The sequence below is a fragment of the Schistocerca piceifrons genome, chromosome 6, assembly GCF_021461385.2.
Source record: "Schistocerca piceifrons isolate TAMUIC-IGC-003096 chromosome 6, iqSchPice1.1, whole genome shotgun sequence".
NCBI classification, from domain to species: Eukaryota; Metazoa; Arthropoda; class Insecta; order Orthoptera; family Acrididae; genus Schistocerca; species Schistocerca piceifrons.
This window is the reverse complement of record NC_060143.1, coordinates 256,304,687-256,328,100: the sequence shown is the minus strand read 5'-3', so window position 1 is coordinate 256,328,100 and position 23,414 is coordinate 256,304,687. Positions and strand designations below refer to the sequence as shown.

At 42.3% G+C, this 23,414-nt stretch overlaps 1 protein-coding gene across 1 annotated transcript in view; it reads left to right on the top strand.

Annotated features, from left to right (window-relative positions):
* Positions 1 to 23,414, top strand: part of LOC124803259 (neural-cadherin-like) — a 121,275-nt gene that overhangs the window by 78,473 nt on the left and 19,388 nt on the right. The window contains exons 9-10 of the mRNA XM_047264442.1: positions 8,744 to 8,985; positions 9,120 to 9,320. Coding sequence (XP_047120398.1) covers positions 8,744 to 8,985; positions 9,120 to 9,320 — 443 coding nt within the window. The remainder of the gene's footprint in view (positions 1 to 8,743; positions 8,986 to 9,119; positions 9,321 to 23,414) is intronic.

The window sequence follows — 23,414 nt, the reverse complement described above, 5'->3', positions numbered from 1 at the left end:
CAATTATTTCTCATCTAGAAATAACATTGTAAAAAGGATTGATTGCTACTCACCATGCAGTAGAGATGGTGAGTCACAGACTAGCACAACAAAAAGACTACTACACAAGCTTACAGCCAGAAGGCCTTCTTCCAAATAGACAACATACATACACTTATTCACAAAAAAGGAACTCACACACATGTGACCTTGTCTCTGGCTGCTGGGGCCAGACTGCAAGCAGCTGTGCATGGTAGGAGAAAGGAGAACCAATCTGGGTGGTGGGGGTAAGGAGGAGGCGAGGGTGGTGAGGGGAGGGGGAAGGAGGGTTATGGTGGGGGATGGTAAAATGCTGTTTGTGGGAGCATACTGGGACTAGGTGGAGAGAGGGTAGGGCAGCTAGGACAGTCAGGAGGTTAGACGATATGGATGTGAAAGGGGGAAATGAGGAGGTGAAGACTGTGAGTGTGTTTGAGAAGTAGAAAGCTGTGGAGTCAGAACAGTAAATGGGATAGATGGCTGAAAGACAATGACTAACAAATGTTGAGGCCAGGAGGATTATGAGAACATAGTATATATTGCAGGGAGGTTCCCATCTGCACAATTCAGAGAAGCTGGTGTTGGGAGTGCTGGGGAAGATAGTGGGTAAAACGTTTCTAATTTCAGGGAATTATGAGAGGTAGTCAAAACCCTGGTGGAGAATGTGATTCACTTGCTCCAGTCCTGGGTGGTACTGAGTCATGAGGGAAATGCTCCTCTGTGACCAGAAGATGGGACTTTGGGAAGTGGTGGGTGACTGGAGAGATAAGTCACAGGAGATCTGCTTCTGTACAAGTTTAGGAGGGAAATTACGGCCTGTGAACGATTCAGTGCGACTCTTGGTATATTTTGAGAGGAACTGCTCATCACTACAGATGCAACAGCCATGGGTGGCTTGGCTCTGTGGAAGGGGCTTCATTGTATGGAGTTGGTGACATAGGTTAAGCGACGGTATGACTACCGTATTTACTCAAATCTAAGCCACACTCGATTCTAAGCTGCACCTGAAAAATGAGACTCGAAGTCAAGGAAAAAAAAATTTCCCGAATCTAAGCTGCACCTGAAATTTGAGACTTGAAATTCAAGGGGAGAGAAAAGTTTTAGGCCGCACCTCCAAATCGAAACAATGTTGGTCCATTGTAATATGAGGCACAGTTTAGGTCGAATGAATGACGATACAGCTACAGTAGTTTGGTTCGAGACGTAATCTTAGCAGTTAAGCTTTACCAGGTAGCCATTGCTATGTGTCAGGTGCTCCATCCGTATTTATACGGGTACCCTTCCTTTTTCATGTGCATCGTCTGGTTTGAATTGATTGCTTATTTTTCTTTGATCTGTTAAGTGCCATTCTCTTTGTTATGCGTGTATACGTCACTCTAAGCTGAAGATGCATTACTGTACTGTGTCATGCATTGTTTGTTGCATTCTGATAATGAGTGTTTACAGCCTGTCGCCGCTCGTGGCAGGGCTTGCTTTTGTGCGTGCTACCGCCGCTTTTTTTTTTTAAGAGAGAGAGAGGAATCGTCTCATTAGCAAAACAATGGCAAGAAACTGCTATTTGTTGTTACTTACACTGCTGCTTTCTTTGATAATGATCAACAAGAACCAAATAATAGACTGTGTTAGAGATGTTCTGAATGAGAGTTTCGCGAAAATTTTTCTCCGCTTGAAAATCTTTGCAGACGCCTCTTTAGTACATTACATTCTGCACAGAAATTAGAGTCATCTTTGATTTAAAAATCTAGTCAATTGCCGTGCTTCATTTCTGACTGTATCACTACTACGCGTAAGAATAATAGGTATCAATATAATAGAAGGAAACATTCCACGTGGGAAAAATTATATATAAAAACAAAGATGAGGTGACTTACCGAACGAAAGCGCTGGCAGGTCGATAGACACACAAACAAACACAAACATACACACAAAATTCAAGCTTTCGCAACAAACTGTTGCCTCATCAGGAAAGAGGGAAGGAGAGGGGAAGACGAAAGGAAGTGGGTTTTAAGGGAGAGGGTAAAGAGTCATTCCAATCCCGGGAGCGGAAAGACTTACCTTAGGGGGAAAAAAGGACAGGTATACACTCGCACACACGCACATATCCATCCACCCATACAGACACAAGCAGACATATTTAAAGACCAACATGAGCAGCAATGTCGCAATAGGATAAACTGCAATCACGATAGGCTACAATCCGACCTTTATCAAAGTCGGAAACGTGATGGAACTCATTTCTCCTCCTTACACAAAGCATCACAACAACATTTCACCAGGCAAAGCTGGTCAACTGCTGTTTGTGTATGAGAAATCGGTTGGAAACTTTCCTCATGTCAGCACGTTGTAGGTGTCGCCACTGGCGCCAACCTTGTGTAAATGCTCTGAAAAGTTAACCATTTGCATATCACAGCATCTTCTTCCTGTGGGTTAAATTTCATGTCTGTAGCATGCCATCTCCATAGAGTAGCAATTTTAATGGCCAGTAGTGTAGCATCAAAGGATGGTACAATTTTTTTCCGGGTACTCCCATGTACAAAGAAGTGGTGCTAAATCTAGTTATCATTTAATGATGATTTTAATTTATACTTCTCTGTTATTTTTACATAAAGTATCTCAGAAGTGCATTATATAATGTGATACTAACATGGCACACACCTTTTTGGAATATTGATGTAGTTTTCTGCTGATCATGTGCATCATTTGTTTGTCTTTTATAGCAGCTATGCACAGATTTGTTACAGGATATACAAGGATCACTATTGTTCATTTTTTGCTTTTGTAATTATTAAAGTTTCTAATATGTACATACAAAAAAGTTCTAGAAATTGATTTTCTCTAAGTAGTTGACTGTATGACATTCTTTTATCTACTTCTAACATTGATGTAATTGTTTGAGCAGTCTGAAAGATTTCTGTCTTACTCTGCTGTTTCCTCAAGGTACTATCTTATGAGGATTGTTCAAAAGAAAAGGTACAAAACAACATAGTAGATATAACTGAAGTTTTTAATTAAAGGTAATCACCTGAGTCCTAAGTACAACTATCCCACTGTTTCATGAGACCAAGGATTCCATGTTCCCAGAACTCCCGTGGCCATGGCAGGAGCCAATCCTTCACTGTGTCCACTTTTTTGTCTGAATTGAAGTGCTTCCCTTTGAAATGCCTTGTTTTCTGGACCAAATACATGGGAGTTGCAGGGCAACATGCCCAGGCTGTGGGTCATATGCTCAAGCTTCTCCCACTTGAACTTGGCCATTACACTTTGTATGACCTTGGACACATATGAATGAATGTTATCAGGGAGCAAAATCACTGCCTCCAATAGCTGCCCAGATCATTTGCTCTTGATGGGCCTTCATTGGGCTACAAAGTGTCTCACAGTACATGTCACTGTGAATGGTTTTGCCATGCTTGTGGAATTCAGTAAGTCTTGGTACCCAGACATTGAAAAAAACAGTGAACATCACCTTGTCTGCTGAGGGTACAGCTATGAAATTTTTAATGCAGGCCGTCCTGCTTTGTTTCTGGCACTAAGTGATGGCATCAGCTCTTGTCACCAGTGATGAGCCACTCTAGGAAAGCAGGGTCTTTATGACACTGAAACAGGTGTTTCAGTGCTAGACCCACACAAAGTTCCTTTTGTGGTTCACTGAACATCTTCAGAAACCACTGCATGCACACCTTCTAGTCACCTAACATGTACAGTTGCCCACACTGTTCCAACAATGGCCCACACCATCACTGCCAACATTCGCATTGTGAAATGTTGATCACTTCTCATGAGATCATTCACCTTGTTGATGAATTCAGCCATGATCACAGTGTTTGCCTGGCTTGGTCTCGGGTCATCACTAAAACACTCCTGGCCTTCACAAAAATGGACTTTCCACTTCCTCACTGACTTGCCAGACACACAATCTCCTGCACATATGGCCACCATCCAGCAATGAATGTTAGTATATGCAAAATTATATATAAAAACAAAGATGAGGTGACTTACCGAACAAAAGCGCTGGCAGGTCGATAGACACACAAACAAACACAAACATACACACAAAATTCAAGCTTTCGCAACAAACTGTTGCCTCATCAGGAAAGAGGGAAGGAGAGGGGAAGACGAAAGGAAGTGGGTTTTAAGGGAGAGGGTAAGGAGTCATTCCAATCCCGGGAGCGGAAAGACTTACCTTAGGGGGAAAAAAGGACAGGTATACACTCGCACACACGCACATATCCATCCACACATACAGACACAAGCAGATATATTTAAATATGTCTGCTTGTGTCTGTATGTGTGGATGGATATGTGCGTGTGTGCGAGTGTATACCTGTCCTTTTTTCCCCCTAAGGTAAGTCTTTCCGCTCCCGGGATTGGAATGACTCCTTACCCTCTCCCTTAAAACCCACTTCCTTTCGTCTTCCCCTCTCCTTCCCTCTTTCCTGATGAGGCAACAGTTTGTTGCGAAAGCTTGAATTTTGTGTGTATGTTTGTGTTTGTTTGTGTGTCTATCGACCTGCCAGCGCTTTTGTTCGGTAAGTCACCTCATCTTTGTTTTTATATATAATTTTTCCCACGTGGAATGTTTCCTTCCATTATATTAGTATATGCAAATTACAATTTGGACAATGTCTTCCTAAAAACACACAAAGACATACATGGCTTCATTGTCCTGGCTAACTACACTGTCCCCATGCTGCATCTGAGTTTGTTGCTGCACTGAGACTGTAGTCAGCAGGGACAATGTAGCAATGTGCATATGCACATGGCTATGTGTTTTTTGTTAGCTCTTATGGAGGGCATTGTCTGAAAGATCAGCAATATTTTCAGTCTTGTTTACATTAGTTTTAACCATTTAATACTTAAACTATACAGTGTGTGGTCCCCCCTATGAACCATGGACCTTGCCGTTGGTGGGGAGGCTTGTGTGCCTCAACGATACAGATAGCCATACCGTAGGTGCAACCACAATGGAGGGGTATCTGTTGAGAGGCCAGACAAACGTGTGGTTCCTGAAGAGGGGCAGCAGCCTTTTCAGTAGTTGCAGCAGCAACAGTCTGGATGATTGACTGATCTGGCCTTGTAACATTAACCAAAATGGTCTTGCTGTTCTGGTACTGTGAAAGGCTGAAAGCAAGGGGAAACTACAGCCGTAATTTTTCCCGTGGGCATGCAGCTTTACTGTATGATTAAATGATGATGGCGTCCTCTTGGGTAAAATATTCTGGAGGTAAAGTAGTCCCCCATTCGGATCTCCGGGCAGGGACTACTCAGGAGGGCGTCGTTATCAGGAGAAAGAAAACTGGCGTTCTACGGATCGGAGCATGGAATGTCAGATCCCTTAATCGGGCGGGTAGGTTAGAAAATTTAAAAAGGGAAATGGATGGGTTAAAGTTAGATATAGTGAGAATTAGTGAAGTTCAGTGGCAGGAGGAACAAGACTTCTGGTCACTTGAATACAGGGTTATAAATTCAAAATCAAATAGGGGTAATTCAGGAGTGGTTTTAATAATGAATAAAAAATAGGTGTACAGGTAAGCTACTACAAACAGCATAGTGAACGCATTATTGTGGCCAAGATAGACACGAAGCCCACACCTACTACAGTAGTACAAGTTTATATACCAACTAGCACTGCAGATGACAAAGAAATTGATGAAATGTATGATGAGATAAAAGAAATTATTCAGGTAGTGAAGGGAGACGAAAATTGAATAGTCATGGGTGACTGGAATTCGTCAGTAAGAAAAGGGAGAGGAGGAAACATAATAGGTGAATACGGATTGGGGGGGAAGAAATGAAAGAGGAAGCCGCCTGGTAGAATTCTGCGCAGACCATAACTTAATCATAGCTAATACTTGGTTTAAGAATCATAACAGAAGGTTGTATACATGGAAGAACCCTGGAGATACTAAAAGGTATCAGATAGATTGTATAATGGTAAGACAGAGATTTAGGAACCACGTTTTAAATTGTAAGACATTTCCAGGGGCAGATGTGGACTCTGACCACAATCTATTGGTTATGAACTGTAGATTAAAACAGAAGAAACTACAAAAAGGTGGGAATTTAAGGAGATGGGACCTGGATAAACTGACTAAACCAGAGGTTGTGCAGAGTTTCAGGGAGAGCATAAGGGAACAGTTGACAAGAATGGGGGAAACAAATACAGTAGAAGAAGAATGGGTAGCTTTGAGGGATGAAGTAGTGAAGGCAGCAGAGGATCAAATAGGTAAAAAGACGAGGGCTAGTAGAAACCCTTGGGTAACAGAAGAAATATTGAATTTAATTGATGAAAGGAGAAAATATAAAAATGCAGTAAATGAAGTAGGCAAAAAGGAATACAAACGTCTCAAAAACGATATCGACAGGAAGTGCAAAATGGCTAAGCAGGGATGGTTAGAGGACAAATGTAAGGATGTAGAGGCTTATCTCACTAGGGGTAAGATAGATACTGCCTACAGGAAAATTAAAGAGACCTTTGGAGAAAGGAGAACCACTTGCATGAAATCAAGAGCTCTGATGGAAACCCAGTTCTAAGCAAAGAAGGGAAAGCAGAAAGTTGGAATGAGTATATAGAGGGCCTATACAAGGGTGATGTACTTGAGGACAATATTATGGAAATGGAAGAGGATGTAGATGAAGATGAAATGGGAGATATGATATTGCGCGAAGAGTTTGACAGAGCACTGAAAGACCTGAGTCGAAACAAGGCCCCCGGAGTAGACAACATTCCATTAGAACTACTGACAACCTTGAGAGAGCCATTCCTGACAAAACTCTACCATCTGGTGAGCAAGATGTGTGAGACCAGCGAAATACTCTCAGACTTCAAGAAGAATATAATAATCCCAATCCCAAAGAAAGCAGGTGTTGACAGATGTGAAAATTACCGAACTATCAGTTTAATAAGTCACAGCTGCAAAATACTAACGCGAATTCTTTACAGCCGAATGGAAAAACTGATAGAAGCCAACCTCAGGGAAGATCAGTTTGGATTCCGTAGAAATGTTGGAACATGTGAGGCAATGCTGACCCTACAACTTATCTTATAAGAAAGATTAAGGAAAGACAAACCTACGTTTCTAGCATTTGTAGACTTGGAGATAGCTTTTGACAATGTTGACTGGAATACTCTCTTTCAAATTCTGAAGGTGGCAGGGGTAAAATACAGAGAGTGAAAGGCTATTTACAATTTGTACAGAAACCAGATGGCAATTATAAGAGTCGAGGGGTATGAAAGGGAAGCAGTGGTTGGGAAAGGAGTGAGACAGGGTTGTAGCCTATCCCCGATGTTATTCAATCTGTATATTGAGCAAGCAATAAAGGAAACAAAAGAAAAGTTCTTAGTAGGTATTAAAATCATTGGAGAAGAAAGAAAAACTTTGAGGTTCGCCGATGACATTGTAATTCTGTCAGAGACAGCAAAGGACTTGGAAGAGCAGTTGAACGGAATGGACAGTGTCTTGAAAGGAGGATACAAGATGAACATCAACAAAAGCAAAACGAGGATAATGGAATGTAGTCGCATTAAGTCAGGTGATGCTGAGGGAATTAGATTAGGAAATGAGACACTTAAAGCAGTAAAGGAGTTTTGCTATTTGGGGAGCAAAATAACTGATGATGGTCGAAGTAGAAAGAATATAAAGTGTAGACTGGCAATGGCAAGGAAAGCGTTTCTGAAGAAGAAAAATTTGTTAACATCGAGTATAGATTGAAATGTCAGGAAGTCATTTCTTAAAGTATTTGTATTGAGTGTAGCCATGTATGGATGTGAAACATAGATGATAAATAGTTTAGACAAGAAGAGAATAGAAGCTTTCGAAATGTGGTGCTACAAAAGAATGCTGAAGATTAGATGGGTAAACCACATAACTAATGAGGAGGTATTGAATAGAATTGGGGAGAAGAGGAGCTTGTGGCACAACTTGACTAGAAGAAGGGATTGGTTGGTAGGACATGTTCTGAGACATCAAGGGATCACCAATTTAGTATTGGAAGGTAGCGTGGAGGGTAAAAATCGTAGAGGGAGACCAAGAGATGAATACACTAAGCAGAATCAGAAGGATGTAGGCTGCAGTAGGTACTGGGAGATGAGGAAGCTTGCACAGGATAGAGTAGCATGGAGAGCTGCATCAAACCAGTCTCAGGACTGAAGACCACAACAAAAACAACAGTGTGTGGTTACTCTTCCTCCATCCATTACTTGCACTCCACTCAGGAATTTCTCATATCATTTTTTGAACTTATATTTTTAATATGCAACAACTCCTCCTCTATCCATATTAGATCTTCCTAAATATGCATTATGATTTTTCATATCTTTGTTATATGGTGTTCATAAAAATAAATTCAAATTCTTTCCATATCTTTATACCTTCCAATGAAAATTGGTTAAGTTGTCCACCATATCCTGCATAGGTGATCCTGCCAACGCAAACTTAAAAGTAATAGTGATACATCCCTTAGCTTTTAGAACAAACAGTTTCTTCCTCAGGGAGTAGAGAAGGATAGGTTAGGAAAATTAAAAGGAAAGGTAGGTAATGCAGACCCCAGAAAAGCAGAACCATATATAAGTATGGTGTATGTAAAAGTTGATGAAGATGTGTAGTCATCACATTTTTTGGGTTAAAGCTGTTTCATTATTTTTAGCAAATATTTTTCACTACCATTGGTGCTTCATGTCTAAGTGTGGTATAAGAAGCACTTGTAATGCTGACAATCTTTTCAGTTGTGGCTCCAACAAAGTATTTGATGCTGATGAAGGCATCTGTATTGAGAAAAATGACTGTTATGAAGAGTCATGTCTGAATGGTGGAACATGCGTCAGTCAGTACCCCTACAGCAGTTACCAGTGTGTATGCCCCAAGGATTTTTGGGGTCAACAGTGTGAGCACATGGTTCAAGAACAGTCTGTGAAACTTAGCTTTGGTGCTCTGCTAGTAGTTGTAACATCCTTCATAAGTGTTCTTGGTAAGCTACTTTGATTAATAAACAGTTATGGAAACTATCTTATGCTGTCTTTAACTTCATCTGACTGTGATTTCTGATACTGAATTTACTGAGGCTTTGTCTCCCGAGCAAATAATTAACCAATATTTTTTCAGCTTTAGTGGTATTTCTTGTGGTATGCAAATGGAAACAAGCAAGGAAGTGTAAAGTCCCAGGACCAAAAGAAGACATTCGTGAAAATATCATTATTTATGATGATGCAGGAGGTGGTGAAGATGACATGACAGCATCTGATGTTAAACCCCGTAAAGTTCCAGTACCAACATTGGCAGTAGTTGAGACAGTGGAAATGAAGCGTAAATATCAAAATTCTTTGTTTGTGTGCTCCAACCTTAACTAAAATAGCTACTATGTATTAATAGATAGAAACTACATTTACTGTTATTAGTAAAGAAGATTAAACCTGCTGTTTGCCTGAAATGAATAGTTTATTTTTAACACACTTGTATTTACACTGAATCACAAAAGAAACTGGTATCATCATGTGTATTCAAATACAGAGATATGTAAGCAGTCAGCATATGGTGCTGCAGTGACCAATGCTGGGCCATCAACAAGTGTCAGTGTGTGAACCATTCAAGGAAACATAATTGATATGGGCTTTCAGAGCTGCAGACCCACTCGTGTACCCTCGATGACTAAACGACAAAAAGCTTTATGCCTCGCCTGTACCCGTCAACACTGAAATTGGACTGTTGATAACTGGAAACATGTTGCTCCATTCAGACAAGTCTCATTTCAAACTGTATCAAGTGAATGGACAAGTACGGGTATGGAGACAACCTCATGAATCCATGGACCACGCATGTCAGCAGGGTCTGTTCAAGCTGGTGGAGGCTCTGTAATGGTGTGGAGCATGTGAAGTTGTAGTGATATGGGACCCCTGATACATCTAGCTATGACTCTGACAGTTGGCATGTACATAAACATCCTGTCTGATCAGCTGCATCCATTCATGTCCATTGTGCATTCCAAAGGACTTGGGCAATTCCAGCTGGACAATGCAATGCCACACAAATCCAGAATTGCTACAGAGTGGCTCCAGGAACACTCTTGAATTTTAACACTTCCACTGGCCACCAAACTCCCCAGACATCAACATTACTGAGCATATCTGGGTTGCCTTGCAACACACCGTTCAGAAGAGATCTCCACCTCTCATACTTTTATGGATTTATTGAGAGCCCTGCAGGATTCATGGTGTCAGTTCCCTACAGCACTACTTCAGACATTAGTCTAGTCCATGCCACATCATGTTGTGGCACTTCTGCTTGCTCACAGGGGCCCTGCATGATATCAGGCAGGTGTACCAGTTTTTTTGGCTCTTCATTGTATAAGATAATATGTACTATAGTGGGATAATATATCTCAACACCATTGTATGTCAAAGTTAAGTTATATCATCTAGTTTTACAAAAATATTAGTAACTGTATGTAGATATTAGTTTTTTGCAATTGCAGTATTTCCCAAAGCTATTAGTTGGATACTATGTAGTAGAAAGTTATTACGATTTATGCTGATTGTGTAGTGGTTGTGGTCTAACCTAACCTCATTTCTATGGCAGTAAACATTTGCACCCATTACAAAATCTTCGCCACACAACACTTTAGATTACTGATTGACTGAATGTAATATTTCATAAATAATTTCAACAATATTATGAAAAGGGTAGCTGCTACTTACCATACAGCAGAGAAGGTGAGTTACAGATAGGCCAACAAAAAGACTGTCAGAAAGTGAGCTTTCAGCCAACAACGCCTTCATCAAAAATGAGAACCTGCACACTCATACTCCCTCAACTCACACACGTATGAACACAGTCTCTGGCTGCTGAAGCCAGATTGGCTGGAAGCTCACTTTCTGAGAATCTTTTTGTTGTGCCTATCTATGTTTCAGTCTCTCCACAAAAGCATCCATACATTCCAAGAAGTTTTGATGCAGTTTGACAGTATAGGGCATAATGTACAACTGAAGCGTGGGAAGAAAAATTCATAGATGACCAAAAATGTCTTACTGCTCAGTAGTATTCAGCCTGTGTAGGCTCCTAGGAATGTTACAATGGGTTTACAATTTGTTGGGAAGTAATTAATTCTTTTAAACAAAGTGCAGGGCTCAGTGATGTCATCTGTGAGCTAGGCACTTTGGGGAGAATCTTGTAAAAAGAATGTAATATCAATAGGGAGAGCAGGTAACAGTTTGCAATGTAACCACGATTATACAAACTGAGGATGGCACTGGGCTAATTGCAGGGAATGCTCTTCACTCTGGTGGGAATATGGTATTATTCTTTGGGTGATATGATAAGTCCTGGATAAAGTGTTCTAAGGAATGCGTTGATGTAGATCTTGGGAAATCACTCACAGGAGAGGGATGTTCACACATGGGTGTGAATGATGCATTGCCCCTCACTCGATCATGTCATATATGTCATTCTCAGCATCTGAATGCTTCTGGTAAAAGGTTACTTACATGGCTAATTGCCAGAAGTATCCAGTTTGACCATAAAATTCATTCCATTCCAGTGATTTCCAGTGTGCTCACAAGGCCTTTTTTTCTAGTAAATTCCTCCAGAAGACAGAGCTGCAGAATACATATTCTTACAGTTGATACAGCTATTAGTACAACAAAGCACTGCAGCTTAGACAAAGCCAAGGATATTAAAGAAAATGCATGTAGAGTCTTCCATCAAAATATCAGATGCCTTATAAATAAAAAAAAGATGAACTTCTCTTATCAATTCAGGAAAATAAAAAGTAGATCAAATTTCAGCAGACTTATTGTGCATATCAGAACATCACATGGAAATCACTGAAATTGAACAGATTCATCTTGATGGGTACAAGCTAATATCATGCTACTATAGAACCAATAAAATGAAAGGAGGTCTGGCTATGTATGCAAAAAATTGAATTATGTCCCAGCCACTTAATGAATAATTGTGTTGAACAGCTTTTTGACTTACTTGAACATTATGGTCAAATGTTAACAATAAAATTTACTTAACAAATTATAGAAAAATAGTATTGCCTCATAGGCTCACAAGCAATGGCTTGATCACCGGGTTTAGAGGGAAACAATGGGAAGAACGGTGAAAAGAAATCTATAAAGCAGACAGTGTATATTGAAAATTTATCTCTTACATCACTTTGAGTCTTGTTTTACTGTAAAACAAATAAGAGCAAAATGAACAGAATCAAGGATAGTGGAAGTAAATCATCTTATGCTAGGTAGAGAGAGCTCTATGTAAGTCAGATAACATGCAGTTGACAAGATTTGAAACACCATTACCATAATTATTGCTGAATACTACACTCTGTTATTAAAAGAGCAACACTCATGCACTATGTTCAATTAATAAAACTTTCCAAAAGTAATTTAAAAATTATTTGGAACATTATTAAATGAGAAACAAACAAAACCAGTAATGCAAAAGTAATTGACCCTGCAGAAAGCATTATTGTACTTGGAGATTTCAATGTCAACTTTAAAATCAACTGTTTAAATGTTACAAAACTGACCAATGTCTTTTGCTCGCATAATTTAGCATCAACTATCTTTGAATACACTAGACATGGAAAGAACTCTGAAACAATAATAGACCAAATATTTCTTGACATAAACTAGACAATGTTGTAGAAGTGATTGACACTGGATTCTCTGATCATAAAGCACTAAAACTTAGTATAAATAATGTACTCTGTAAAAACTCTAGGCCAAGTGAGAAACACATCCACAGGAGATCTATTAATGAGGACAACTTTAGGATTTTTAATTCCTTGTTGAAAAATACAAGTTGGGATCTAGATAAACATGATAGTATAGACATGAAGTTTAAGTCATTTCTAGCTGAATACAAACATAACTTTGAAATTGCTTTTCCCCTTAAGAAAATGAAAGTAAAAGGCAAAATAAACACATGGATAACACAGGGCATAAGAAAATCTGGAGAGCAACTCAGAATCTCAAGTAAATCACCAAGGCAAAAGCCTGCTTTGAAACAACGTGTTAAGAATGAGATTTTCACTCTGCAGCGGAGTGTGCACTGATATGAAACTTCCTGACAGATTAAAACTGTGTGCCCGACCGAGACTCGAACTCGGGACCTTTGCCTTTCGCGGGCAAGTGCTCTACCATCTGAGCTACTGAAGCACGACTCACGCCCGGTACTCACAGCTTCACTTCTGCCAGTACCTCGTCTCCTACCTTCCAAACTTTACAGAAGCTCTCCTGCGAACCTTGCAGAACTGACACTCCTGAAAGAAAGGATATTGCGGAGACATGGCTTAGCCACAGCCTGGGGGATGTTTCCATTCTGGAAGCTGTGAGTACCGGGCGTGAGTCGTGCTTCAGTAGCTCAGATGGTAGAGCACTTGCCCGTGAAAGGCAAAGGTCCCGAGTTCGAGTCTCGGCCGGGCACACAGTTTTTATCTGCCAGAAAGTTTCAACGTGTTAAGTGTTATACGAAATTATACAAGAAAGTAATTACTGCAGCAAAAAGTTAAATAATGATTCATATATCAGTAGAAATAATGGCTACAAGAAAATGAAATCAGTTTGGAAAGTGATCAGTAGCAACTTAGGAAGAAGCAAAGTAAGAAACAACATTGTTATTAAAACTGAGGACAAAACTATAAATGATCCAGTACATATTGCCAATATATTCAACTGTCATTTTACAAGTGTAGTTCCAAACCTCATACGAACCCAAAGTATTACAGACATCAGTCATAACATCACATTGAATCCCAAAACTATCTTTCTGTATCCTGTACCAGTACATGAGGTAGAGAATGCCATGAGCAAACTAAAAAATAAATTATCCTGTGGCCCCGATGGCATTCCAGACAAAATCATTAAACACAGCAGATATATTATTCCTCTTCTTGTAGGTATAATTAATGCATCTTTCAGTACTGGCACTTTCCCTAGAAAGCTGAAACAATCGATTATAAAACCATTATACAAAAATGGGCATCGTTATGATGTAAAAAACTACAGGCCTTTATCAATGTTATCTTGTTTTTCAAAAATTATAGAAAGAGTAATGTATGGAAGACTCTCTACTTTCCTAAAAATAAGCGGAATATTGGTCAATGAACAAAATGACTTTCAAAAGAATAGATCAACTGAAACAGCTATATACAACTTTCTAAAACTTGTCCTAAATTCCATTGATAATAACGAAGTAAATTGTGGGGTCTTTTTAGATTTATCAAAGGCCTTTGACGTTATTGATCGTAAACTACTGCTCAAAAAACTTAGTTGCTATGGAGTCCGTGGTACTGCTCATGCATGGTTTAAGTCATACTTATCTGGCAGATGCCAGAAAGTAGAAATAGTTCATGATGGAAAGTCATACTTTTCTGGTTATAAGGAAGTTAGTTATGGGGTGCTCCAAGGTTCGGTGTTGGGACCCCTGTTGTTCTTGATCTTTATAAATGACTTGCCAAACTATTTGACACAAGCTGATTGTGTACTTTTTGCTGATGATACAAGTCTCTTTATTAAAGCTCAGAATGAGACTGACCTTAACAGGAAAATTGAAACAACAACAGTTGAAGCAAGTAAATGGTTCAGGGACAACACTTTATTTGTGAATCAGAAAAAAACATTATGGATGAATTACAGACATGTTTCAAATAATGTGAAGCCCAATATAACTGTGAAGCTAGGCCAACAGAATATACTACAAACGCCAAATACAAATTTCTTAGGAATGTGGTTAGATGAGCATCTAAAGTGGAACAAGCATATAGATGTGCTCAATAAAAAATCAAGTAAATGTTGCTATGTACTTAGAATGCTCAAAAATTGCTGCAGTGATCAAACAGTACTGTGTACATATTATGCATTTATGTATAGTATTTTATGATATGGTGTCATATTTTGGGGCAATTCAAGTCAGGCAAAACGCTCTTTCATTATTCAAAAACGAGCGATAAGGATCATAAAAGGAGCTGCACCTAGAGATCAATGTAGGGAATTTTTCAAGGAATATAAAATCATGACTCTTCCATCCATTTACATCTATGAAAGTATATGCTTTCTGAAGTGTCACCCCCAGTTTTCTTCTTTAAACAGTGAGTTCCATGACTATACGACAAGACAGAGTAATGACTTTCACAGAGAAGTGCATAAGAAAGCCCAGTACAACAAGAATGCAATATACCACCCGAAAATTCTCTATAATGCTCTTCCCTTAAAAATTAAAAAGATTCAGAAGCTGAGCAGTTTTAAAAGTGAACTCAAAAGAATGTTAATTAGTAGTAGCTTTTGCAGTGTTAGTGAATACATGAATTCTTCAGAAATATAGCATGCCTTCACCTATCTTAAGTCACTCATATACAAACTTGTGTCATGGGGTAGACTCTTTTATGTACACACAAAAATTAATTAATTTGTCAATATAGAGTGTTATAATCATTGTTTCTTGTTGCTGTCCATTATACACAGAATATATGTAACTTATTTGTGTCCTATATTGTTACAAATTTATATCATGTAAGCTATAATTGTTTTTGCCCATATATTTAATTCAGATTGTTTACTGATATTTTTTTACATAATATGTTGTTATTCATATTTTTTTCTGTATGTAACATATGACAAATCCCATATCATTGTACATGGTAAAACGGGTGCTCAATAAATCAATCAATCAGAAAATAGCCCTGGCAAATGTGATGACTCTTTCCAGTCACTGGCCACCAAATTCAATGATTTCTTCCTCACAGTGGGAGTAAACCAGTGCATCTAATAATAAACAACCAAATACAGTTGCATTAGGTTACTTGTGCACACACTGCATCCATTACTGGCAGTCATTAGTTTCAGAAATACAACCCCTAAGGAAATTACAAAATTCATCAGATCACTTGTTGCTGTCATTGTCATCTTCAACCTGAAGACTGGTTTAATGGCAGCTCTCTGTGCTACTCAATCCTGTTGCAACCTCTTCATCTCCAGATGTCTACTGCAATCTATATCCACTCAAATTTGTTTACTCTATTCATCCCTTGGTCTCCCTCTACAATTTTTATGCCACACTTACCTCCATTAGCAAACTGATAAGTCCTTAATTAATCAACGAACCCTTCTTTTTCCCATACGTGATTCAATACCTCCCCATTAGTTACTCGATCTGCCCATCTAATCTCCAGCAATCTTCTGCAGCACCACATTTCAGAAGCTTGTATTCTCTTCTTGTCTGAATTGCTTATCATCCACTATTCACTTCTGTATGAGGCTACACTCCATACAAACACCAGAATATACTTCCCAACACTTAAGTTGCTATTAGACTAGTGGGTACCCAGCACGTTGCTGCCATAGAAGAAACAATTGTGGAAACATTGTTTGAAACTGGGAAGAACTGTCTTGTTTGATTGGGAATGATATTTGTTTTACTGTCAATAATGACTACATTTATTGAAATTAAATTATATATAATGGAGAATTATAGATCATATTCATTTTATTTTGTTGACTTTATTATTGAAGTGTTTTAGGGTAGACAATATTTTTTGTTTTCCTGCCTTCAGCAAAAACAATTAAATTTCTTGCTTTCTGACTCATTAGCATGCAACATACAACTGGCCATATGAGAAACATGGATTTTCTGGATTCAGTCCACACACTTGAAGTGACTGACCTTGTGCCTTGTTGATGGTCATAGAATTCAAGTCAAATGGGGAACTGCAGTCGTTTTGAAATTAGATGGCATCTCAGTGGGAAGGATGTGAATGTGTGGATTGAACACATCTTCTCCACTTGACTTTCCATTAAGAACAGAGTCTTGTTCCTTTACAGGATTGGGGTGGATTTATGTTCCAGAAGAGAATAATTGACATGCTGACTTTGAGTGTTAATTTGTGCAGTGGCACACCAAGAAGATCCAACAAATTTAAAAATTCAATTGGATAATTGACAACTTCATCTGCAATCTGCATTCATGATGCTATCAGTCAATTTTTTGGGAACAGAACTGCCTGCAATTTGTTCTTGAACTGTGTTATTGATTGCATTGGTGCGGGTGTCTTTTGCTGCCAAAATAGCATGTTCAAAAAGCATTTTTGATTTTTATAATTGATAACAATTCATGAAAAAACTTTTTGAATGAATTGTTCAATGGATGGCATGAGAACACAAGAGTTCAGTGCAAATTAAATACATGTTGTGATAGCATCAGCTGGTACTTTTCCTTCACCAGTGTGCAATAAATGTTTGAAAATGAGGCTGCTCAGTTATCACATTGCACATGTACATGCATATTCATCTTTACTGTGAGTTTTCACATGTCTCCAAAGATGCAATGCTTTGAGGCAAGCACTGAGCTCATCAGCTGGTGTTGATGTAGGTGACACTGGAAGAGTTTGTTTAAAGTCACCAGATAATAAAACAAGAATGGTTATGCATTTGACTGTAGATCATTAAGAGTTCAATCAAGTGCAATTTCTTATACGCTATGGTGGATTTGTCCCAGACAATGACCTTGCAAAGTGCTGTAGCCACCAGAAAGATCACGGGAGGTGCACATTGGCACGGCCCGTCACGGACGGTAGTTGCTGCAAGTAGAGTCCCGTCCACCAGAGGGCATGCGAGAATTCGGACGTGACCTCTGCCGGCATAACAACAACAACAACAACAACAACAACTCCGGCAGCACGGGCCGGGCCCAGTGAGTTCACATCGGGCAGGTCTAGCAGACAGTTCCCGGTCTACACTAGGTGAAGTGTGACGGAAACGTGAATCGTGTTACTACACAATTGGCGACGAGTAGGGTCATTCTTTCGCGTGTTGTGTCATTGTTCTGGTTTTGCAGCTTCTCCACGGCATGGAGGATTTGGTGCGGGTTTTGGTTGCGCAGCAGACAGAGCTCATGGCCACCATGAAACAAGTGCTTCCGTCATTGCTCTCCATGCCGTCTGCTCCGGCGCAGTTCCCTCCTCCCTTTCCCCCATATGACGAGACGGCGGAGGATTGGGACGCATATGAACATCGCCTTCGGCAGCATTTCCAGGTGTTTCATGTTGCCGATGCAGAGGTATGTCGTGCTCTCTTCTTGTCTTGGATATCTCCCTCGCTGTATCACGTTTTGCGGCAGCTAGCGCCATTGCAGGAACCCTCGTCCTTGTCTTTTGACGCATTGTGTTCCTTGTTGTCTTCATATTATCGCCGCCGCACGCATGTTTTGGTGGCTAGGGTCGAGTTCTATCAATGCAAGAAACAGCCCCATCAGTCTTACCGGGCGTGGGCAGCTACCCTGCACGGTCTTAGTCGCAAGTGTCATTTTGTCACGGAGCAGTCGCGAGAGTCGTATGCCCACGTTATGGTACGCGACGTCATTGTTCGTTCGGCCCCTGATAGGGAGGTCCGGCAACAGGCCCTGCAGTTAGAAGACCCTTCCCTCGAGGAAGTCCTGTCCATTGCTCAATCGTATGAAGTCTCTCATACAGCAGGTCAACAGCTGGAAGCGTGGTGCGATGTCGTGGAGGTTCAGGGCGGCGCAGTCGCGTCCACTGTGTCCGGGGTCGACGACGTGCGAGCGGTACAGTCCGGCCGTTACGGCCGCTCCCGCATGGCGCGTAAACAAAATTCCGGCCACCAGCCCCTGTTGCCGTCCTGTGCGTCATGCTATATACATCATGATCGGTCAGAGTGCCCCCAGCGTTGGGCCGTTTGTCGCAAATGTAATAAAAAAGGTCACATTGCTAAAGTTTGCCGCTCAGCCTCAAAAGAATCGAAGGAAGCAGGTACAGCGGACATGGACATTGACATTCAGGAAGTTTCATCGGGCCAGGCTCCTGACACATCGGCACGCAAACTCTTTATCGAGGTGTCGGTTCGGTCGTGCCGGTTACAACTGCAAGTAGATACGGGCGCGGCAGTTTCGTTGTTGAATGCACTAACTTATTCCGACCTTGGATCACCCCCGTTGGCGCCAGTTTACCGGCGTCTACGCGGTTATGGTAAACAGTTCATTCCCCTGTTGGGTCAATTCACTACCAATGTGACTTACAAATCAGTCACTCGGCCTATTACTTTTATTGTTGTCACTGATGCGAGCTACGCTAACCTTTTTGGCCTGGATGCCTTTCAAGCTTTCGTTTTTCTATCGCTGACACCATACAGTTGGTCTCCGAAGACATTCCCTATCAATCATTGGAATCTTTGATCTCAGACTTTCCAGATATTTTTGAGGAGGGCCTGGGACATGTTTCAGATTTTGAAGCTCACTTAACGTTGAAGGCGTCGGCTCACCTGCGTGTTCTACGCGCGAGGCAGATCCCCTTGGCTCTCCGCCCTCAAGTAAAGGAAAAGCTAGACCGGCTGACAGCCCTAGGGGTTGTTCTTCCCATTTCTTCCAGTGAGTGGGCTTTGCCCCTCGTTATTGTTAGGAAGCCCTCGGGAAAATTACGTCTTTGTGGCGATTTCAAGGCCACCATTAATTAGCAATTGGTGGTGGACATCTATCCTTTTCCTCGTGCTGATGAATTGTTCTCCGCTGTGGCGGGAGGCCAATATTTTTCGAAAATCGATCTGTCGGAGGCTTATCATCAGATACCACTTGATGAGGACTCCAAACGGCTGGCGGTCGTCAACACTCCATTTGGCCTTTACCAATACCAGTGGTTGGCCTTTGGAATATCCAGTGCCCCGGCGATATTCCAGCGTTATCTTGAGCATGTCACGTCGACAATCCCTCATTGTATTAACTACCTGGATGACATAATTGTCACAGACCGCAGCATGAAGGAACACTTGCACAACCTTCGCACCCTCTTTCTAAAATTCAGGTCTGTGGGCTTGCGTTGCAACCTGCATAAGTCAACCTTCTTCCAACCGTCCATTGAGTATGTGGGCTACACCATATCTCGGCACGGCATCCAGCCACTAGGCAGTTTGGTCCAAGGTATCGTCAACCTTCCTCGGCCCGCTTCGCTGAAAGAGTTACAAGCTTTTTTAGGCAAGATAGCCTATTACCACTGGTTCATTCCCAGGGCTTCCACTATAGCCCACCCCCTGTACTGCCTTCTGCACAAGGGTGTTCCTTTTGATTGGTCGCCTGCATGCGAGCGAGCGTTCACCTCGTTGAAGGGCCTCCTCACGTCAGCCCCTTGTTTGGCGACTTTTGATCCCCATAAGCCGTTGGTCCTGGCTACAGACGCTTCGCAGTATGGGGTGGGGGCGGTCCTGGCCCATCGCAACGCAGATGGTTCCGAGCAACCACTGGCATTTGCGTCTAAAACGCTTAGTCCCGCGAAGGCCCATTACTCCCAGGTGGAAAAAGAGGCTTTGGCCATTGTCTACGCTGTTACCAAGTTTCACCCTTTCTTGTATGGCACGAAGTTTCAGTTAATCACTGACCATAAGCCGTTAATATCATTATTTGGCCCCGCCTCTCAGATTCCGGATGGGGCGGCCTACAGACTACAGCGCTGGGCCTTGTTCCTCTCTAAGTACCATTATGACATTCATTTTCGCCCTACAGGACAGCATGCCAACGCCGACGCTCTTTCCCATCTTCCGGTGGGCCCGGATCCTACGTTCGATCGAGAGGAGATTATGTGTTTTCATTTGGATGTGGCGTCCCGCCACACGGTTGATGGCTTCCCGATCACTAGTTCTCGAGTCGCCAGGGAAACGGCGGCTGACCCGGTTCTCCGGCAAGTAGTTCGCCTCATTCAGCAGGGGTGGTCTTCCCGCCCTCCGGGCCGGGCCTCGGACCCTCTTCGTAATTATTTTCTTCTACGAGACCACCTTTCGGTCTTGGAAGGAGCTCTCCTTCTGGCTACCGATGATACAGCTCCTCGCGTGGTTGTTCCTGCAGGTTTACGAAGTGAGGTCCTCACGTTATTGCATGCGGGGCACTGGGGTGTTTCCCGTACTAAAACCTTGGCTCGCAGACATGTGTACTGGCCCAGTGTTGACAGAGTAATTGAGCACTTGGTGGCCGCCTGTTCCCAGTGTGCGAGCCAACAAGCATCTCCCAGGGCAGCGTTCTCTTCATGGCCGCCGGCAACCCAAGCATGGGAACGTGTTCACATCGATTTTGCGGGCCCGTTTCTCAATGGCTTTTGGCTCATTGTCATTTATGCTTATTCCCGATTCCCATATGTGGTTCGCTGCTCCTCAACCACTTCAGAAGTTGTAATCCAGGCACTAGCAAAAATATTTTCTGTGTAAGGTCTGCCAATCACCCTGGTCTCGGACAGTGGACCGCAGTTTATTTCGCAGACCTTCCAGGATTTTTGTAGGCGCTTCGGTATTCGGCACGTTTGCTCTCCCCCCTTCCATCCACAATCGAATGGGGAAGCCGAGCACATGGTGTGCACATTTAAGATGCAGATGAAAAAGTATGTGCACGAATTTCCTGCGGAGGAAGCATTGACGTTTTTCTTGACGGCATACCGGACCACACCAATGGGAGAATGCAGCCCCGCAGAGCTCCTCCATGGGCGTCAACCTAGGACTCTGCTGCACCTCCTCCGGCCTGGTCCTTGCCAGTCTTCACAAAACGGAGTGCCTGGCTTTCCACTGGGTATGTCAGTCTGGGCCCGTGGGTTTGGTCACAATCCACGTTGGATACCGGCGGTGGTCCTGCGCCGACATGGCCGCCGGCTCTATACCTTGCAGGCGGGGGACCGGGTGGTACGTCGTCACCAAAATCAGCTACGTCCACGTTCGGGCACCCACCCTCCGACCTCTCGGACACCGGCTTCCCCATTGCCGGCACCTGTGTTGGTTTCACAGGGGACGTTACCTCCTCTCCACGCTGTGACTCTGCCGCACTGCGATGGTTCTCAGCCTTGGCAACCTCCAGTAGCTCCAGCACCAGCATCACCATCGTTTGAGATGCCACAGCGAGAGCCGGCCCCCCTAGCAGGCCCGGTTTCTCAGGAGGATGGTTCACCTGGGGTCGTCCCTTCCCCTTCGTCCCCGCCACTGGGTCTTGCCCCTCCCGAGGTGGAACAGGATCCGGCGTTCGACAGCTTGTCGCCCGTTCTGTCCCGGGCTCCGGTTGTGGGACGACGGGGGCCTCTTCATGTGGGTCACTTCCAGCCGTATTTGAAGGTTCCAGCTCGAGGGTTGGCAGATCCCCTCGACTCCGGCCATCCAATGGATGTGGAGGTCATCGCTCCAGCCCGACGCTCCACCTTACGATGCAGTGGATCACAGTGGCTGCACCCCCCCGAAGGAGGAGGAGTGCTGTAGCCACCAGAAAGATCGCGGGAGGCGCACATTGGCACGGCGCGTCACAGACGGTAGTTGCTGCAAGTAGAGTCCCGTCCACCAGAGGGCACGCGAGAATTCGGACGCGACCTCTGCCGGCAAAACAACAACAACAACAACAACAACTCTGGCAGCACGGGCCGGGTCCAGTGAGTTCACATCGGGCAGGTCTAGCAGACAGTTCCCGGTCTACACTAGGTGAAGTGCGACAGAAACGTGAATCGTGTTACTACACAAAGTTTCATAACTTTAGCCCCACCAGATCCCTTTGAAATATTACATTTTGGAGCTCCAAGAAATGCATATCCAATGGCAATTTGAGCACCGAATGCACTGTTCATCTACCATCTACTAATATAGCTGTAATACCTGATGAAGCAAGGGCCAAAGCAATTCCATTTTGAGATCGAATGTGAGCCAGTAGCAAGCAACTTTTTTCCAGTGTCACCAGGTGCAGTAAAGAAGAACAGAGAACGTCTGCCATTTGAAATGGTATTTGTAATTGTGTTGTAGGCCAGTTTTTGTCCTGCAAGCAAAATTTATTCATTTACTTCATCAGATGCATGCAGATCATTAGCATTATATTGCTGTTCTCTCACTAAATCATGATCATGAAGGTCAAGTGCAGAACATCCTGGTGCAATCATGCTAAGATGAATGAGTTCTTTGTTGTTGATGGTTAAGCATATGTCCAAAAATTGATGTAACTGTCATTTCTAATGGTATGAACATGGTGCAGAATGTCTTCACTCACATCCTCTCTGAATTTATCCCACAAAAGTTTTGGGTTAGATAATGAACATGTGGTGAAAATTATGGTGAACAATGTTCAAATTTGTCATGGATGACAGCTGGAACATGCAACTGTGAATGTTGCTTCACATTAAACAATGGAAAATGCAGGATGGAATGTAACAATATTATTAGAGGCTCTACCACTGTTGTTTTGAACCACAAGGATTACCTGGCAGAAGGACTCCGCCAGCTACCAAACCTCGCCACAGTGACCCCATTCCAGTAATCCATCAGGATCTCTAGTCACTACTCAAATCCTTAGCCCCATCCCAGAACCTCTCCCCAGAGTCCATCTCTCTGCTCATCCCTACCACTCCCTGCACTCCTACCTTCTAAATGCTTCATAAGGTCCATAAACCTA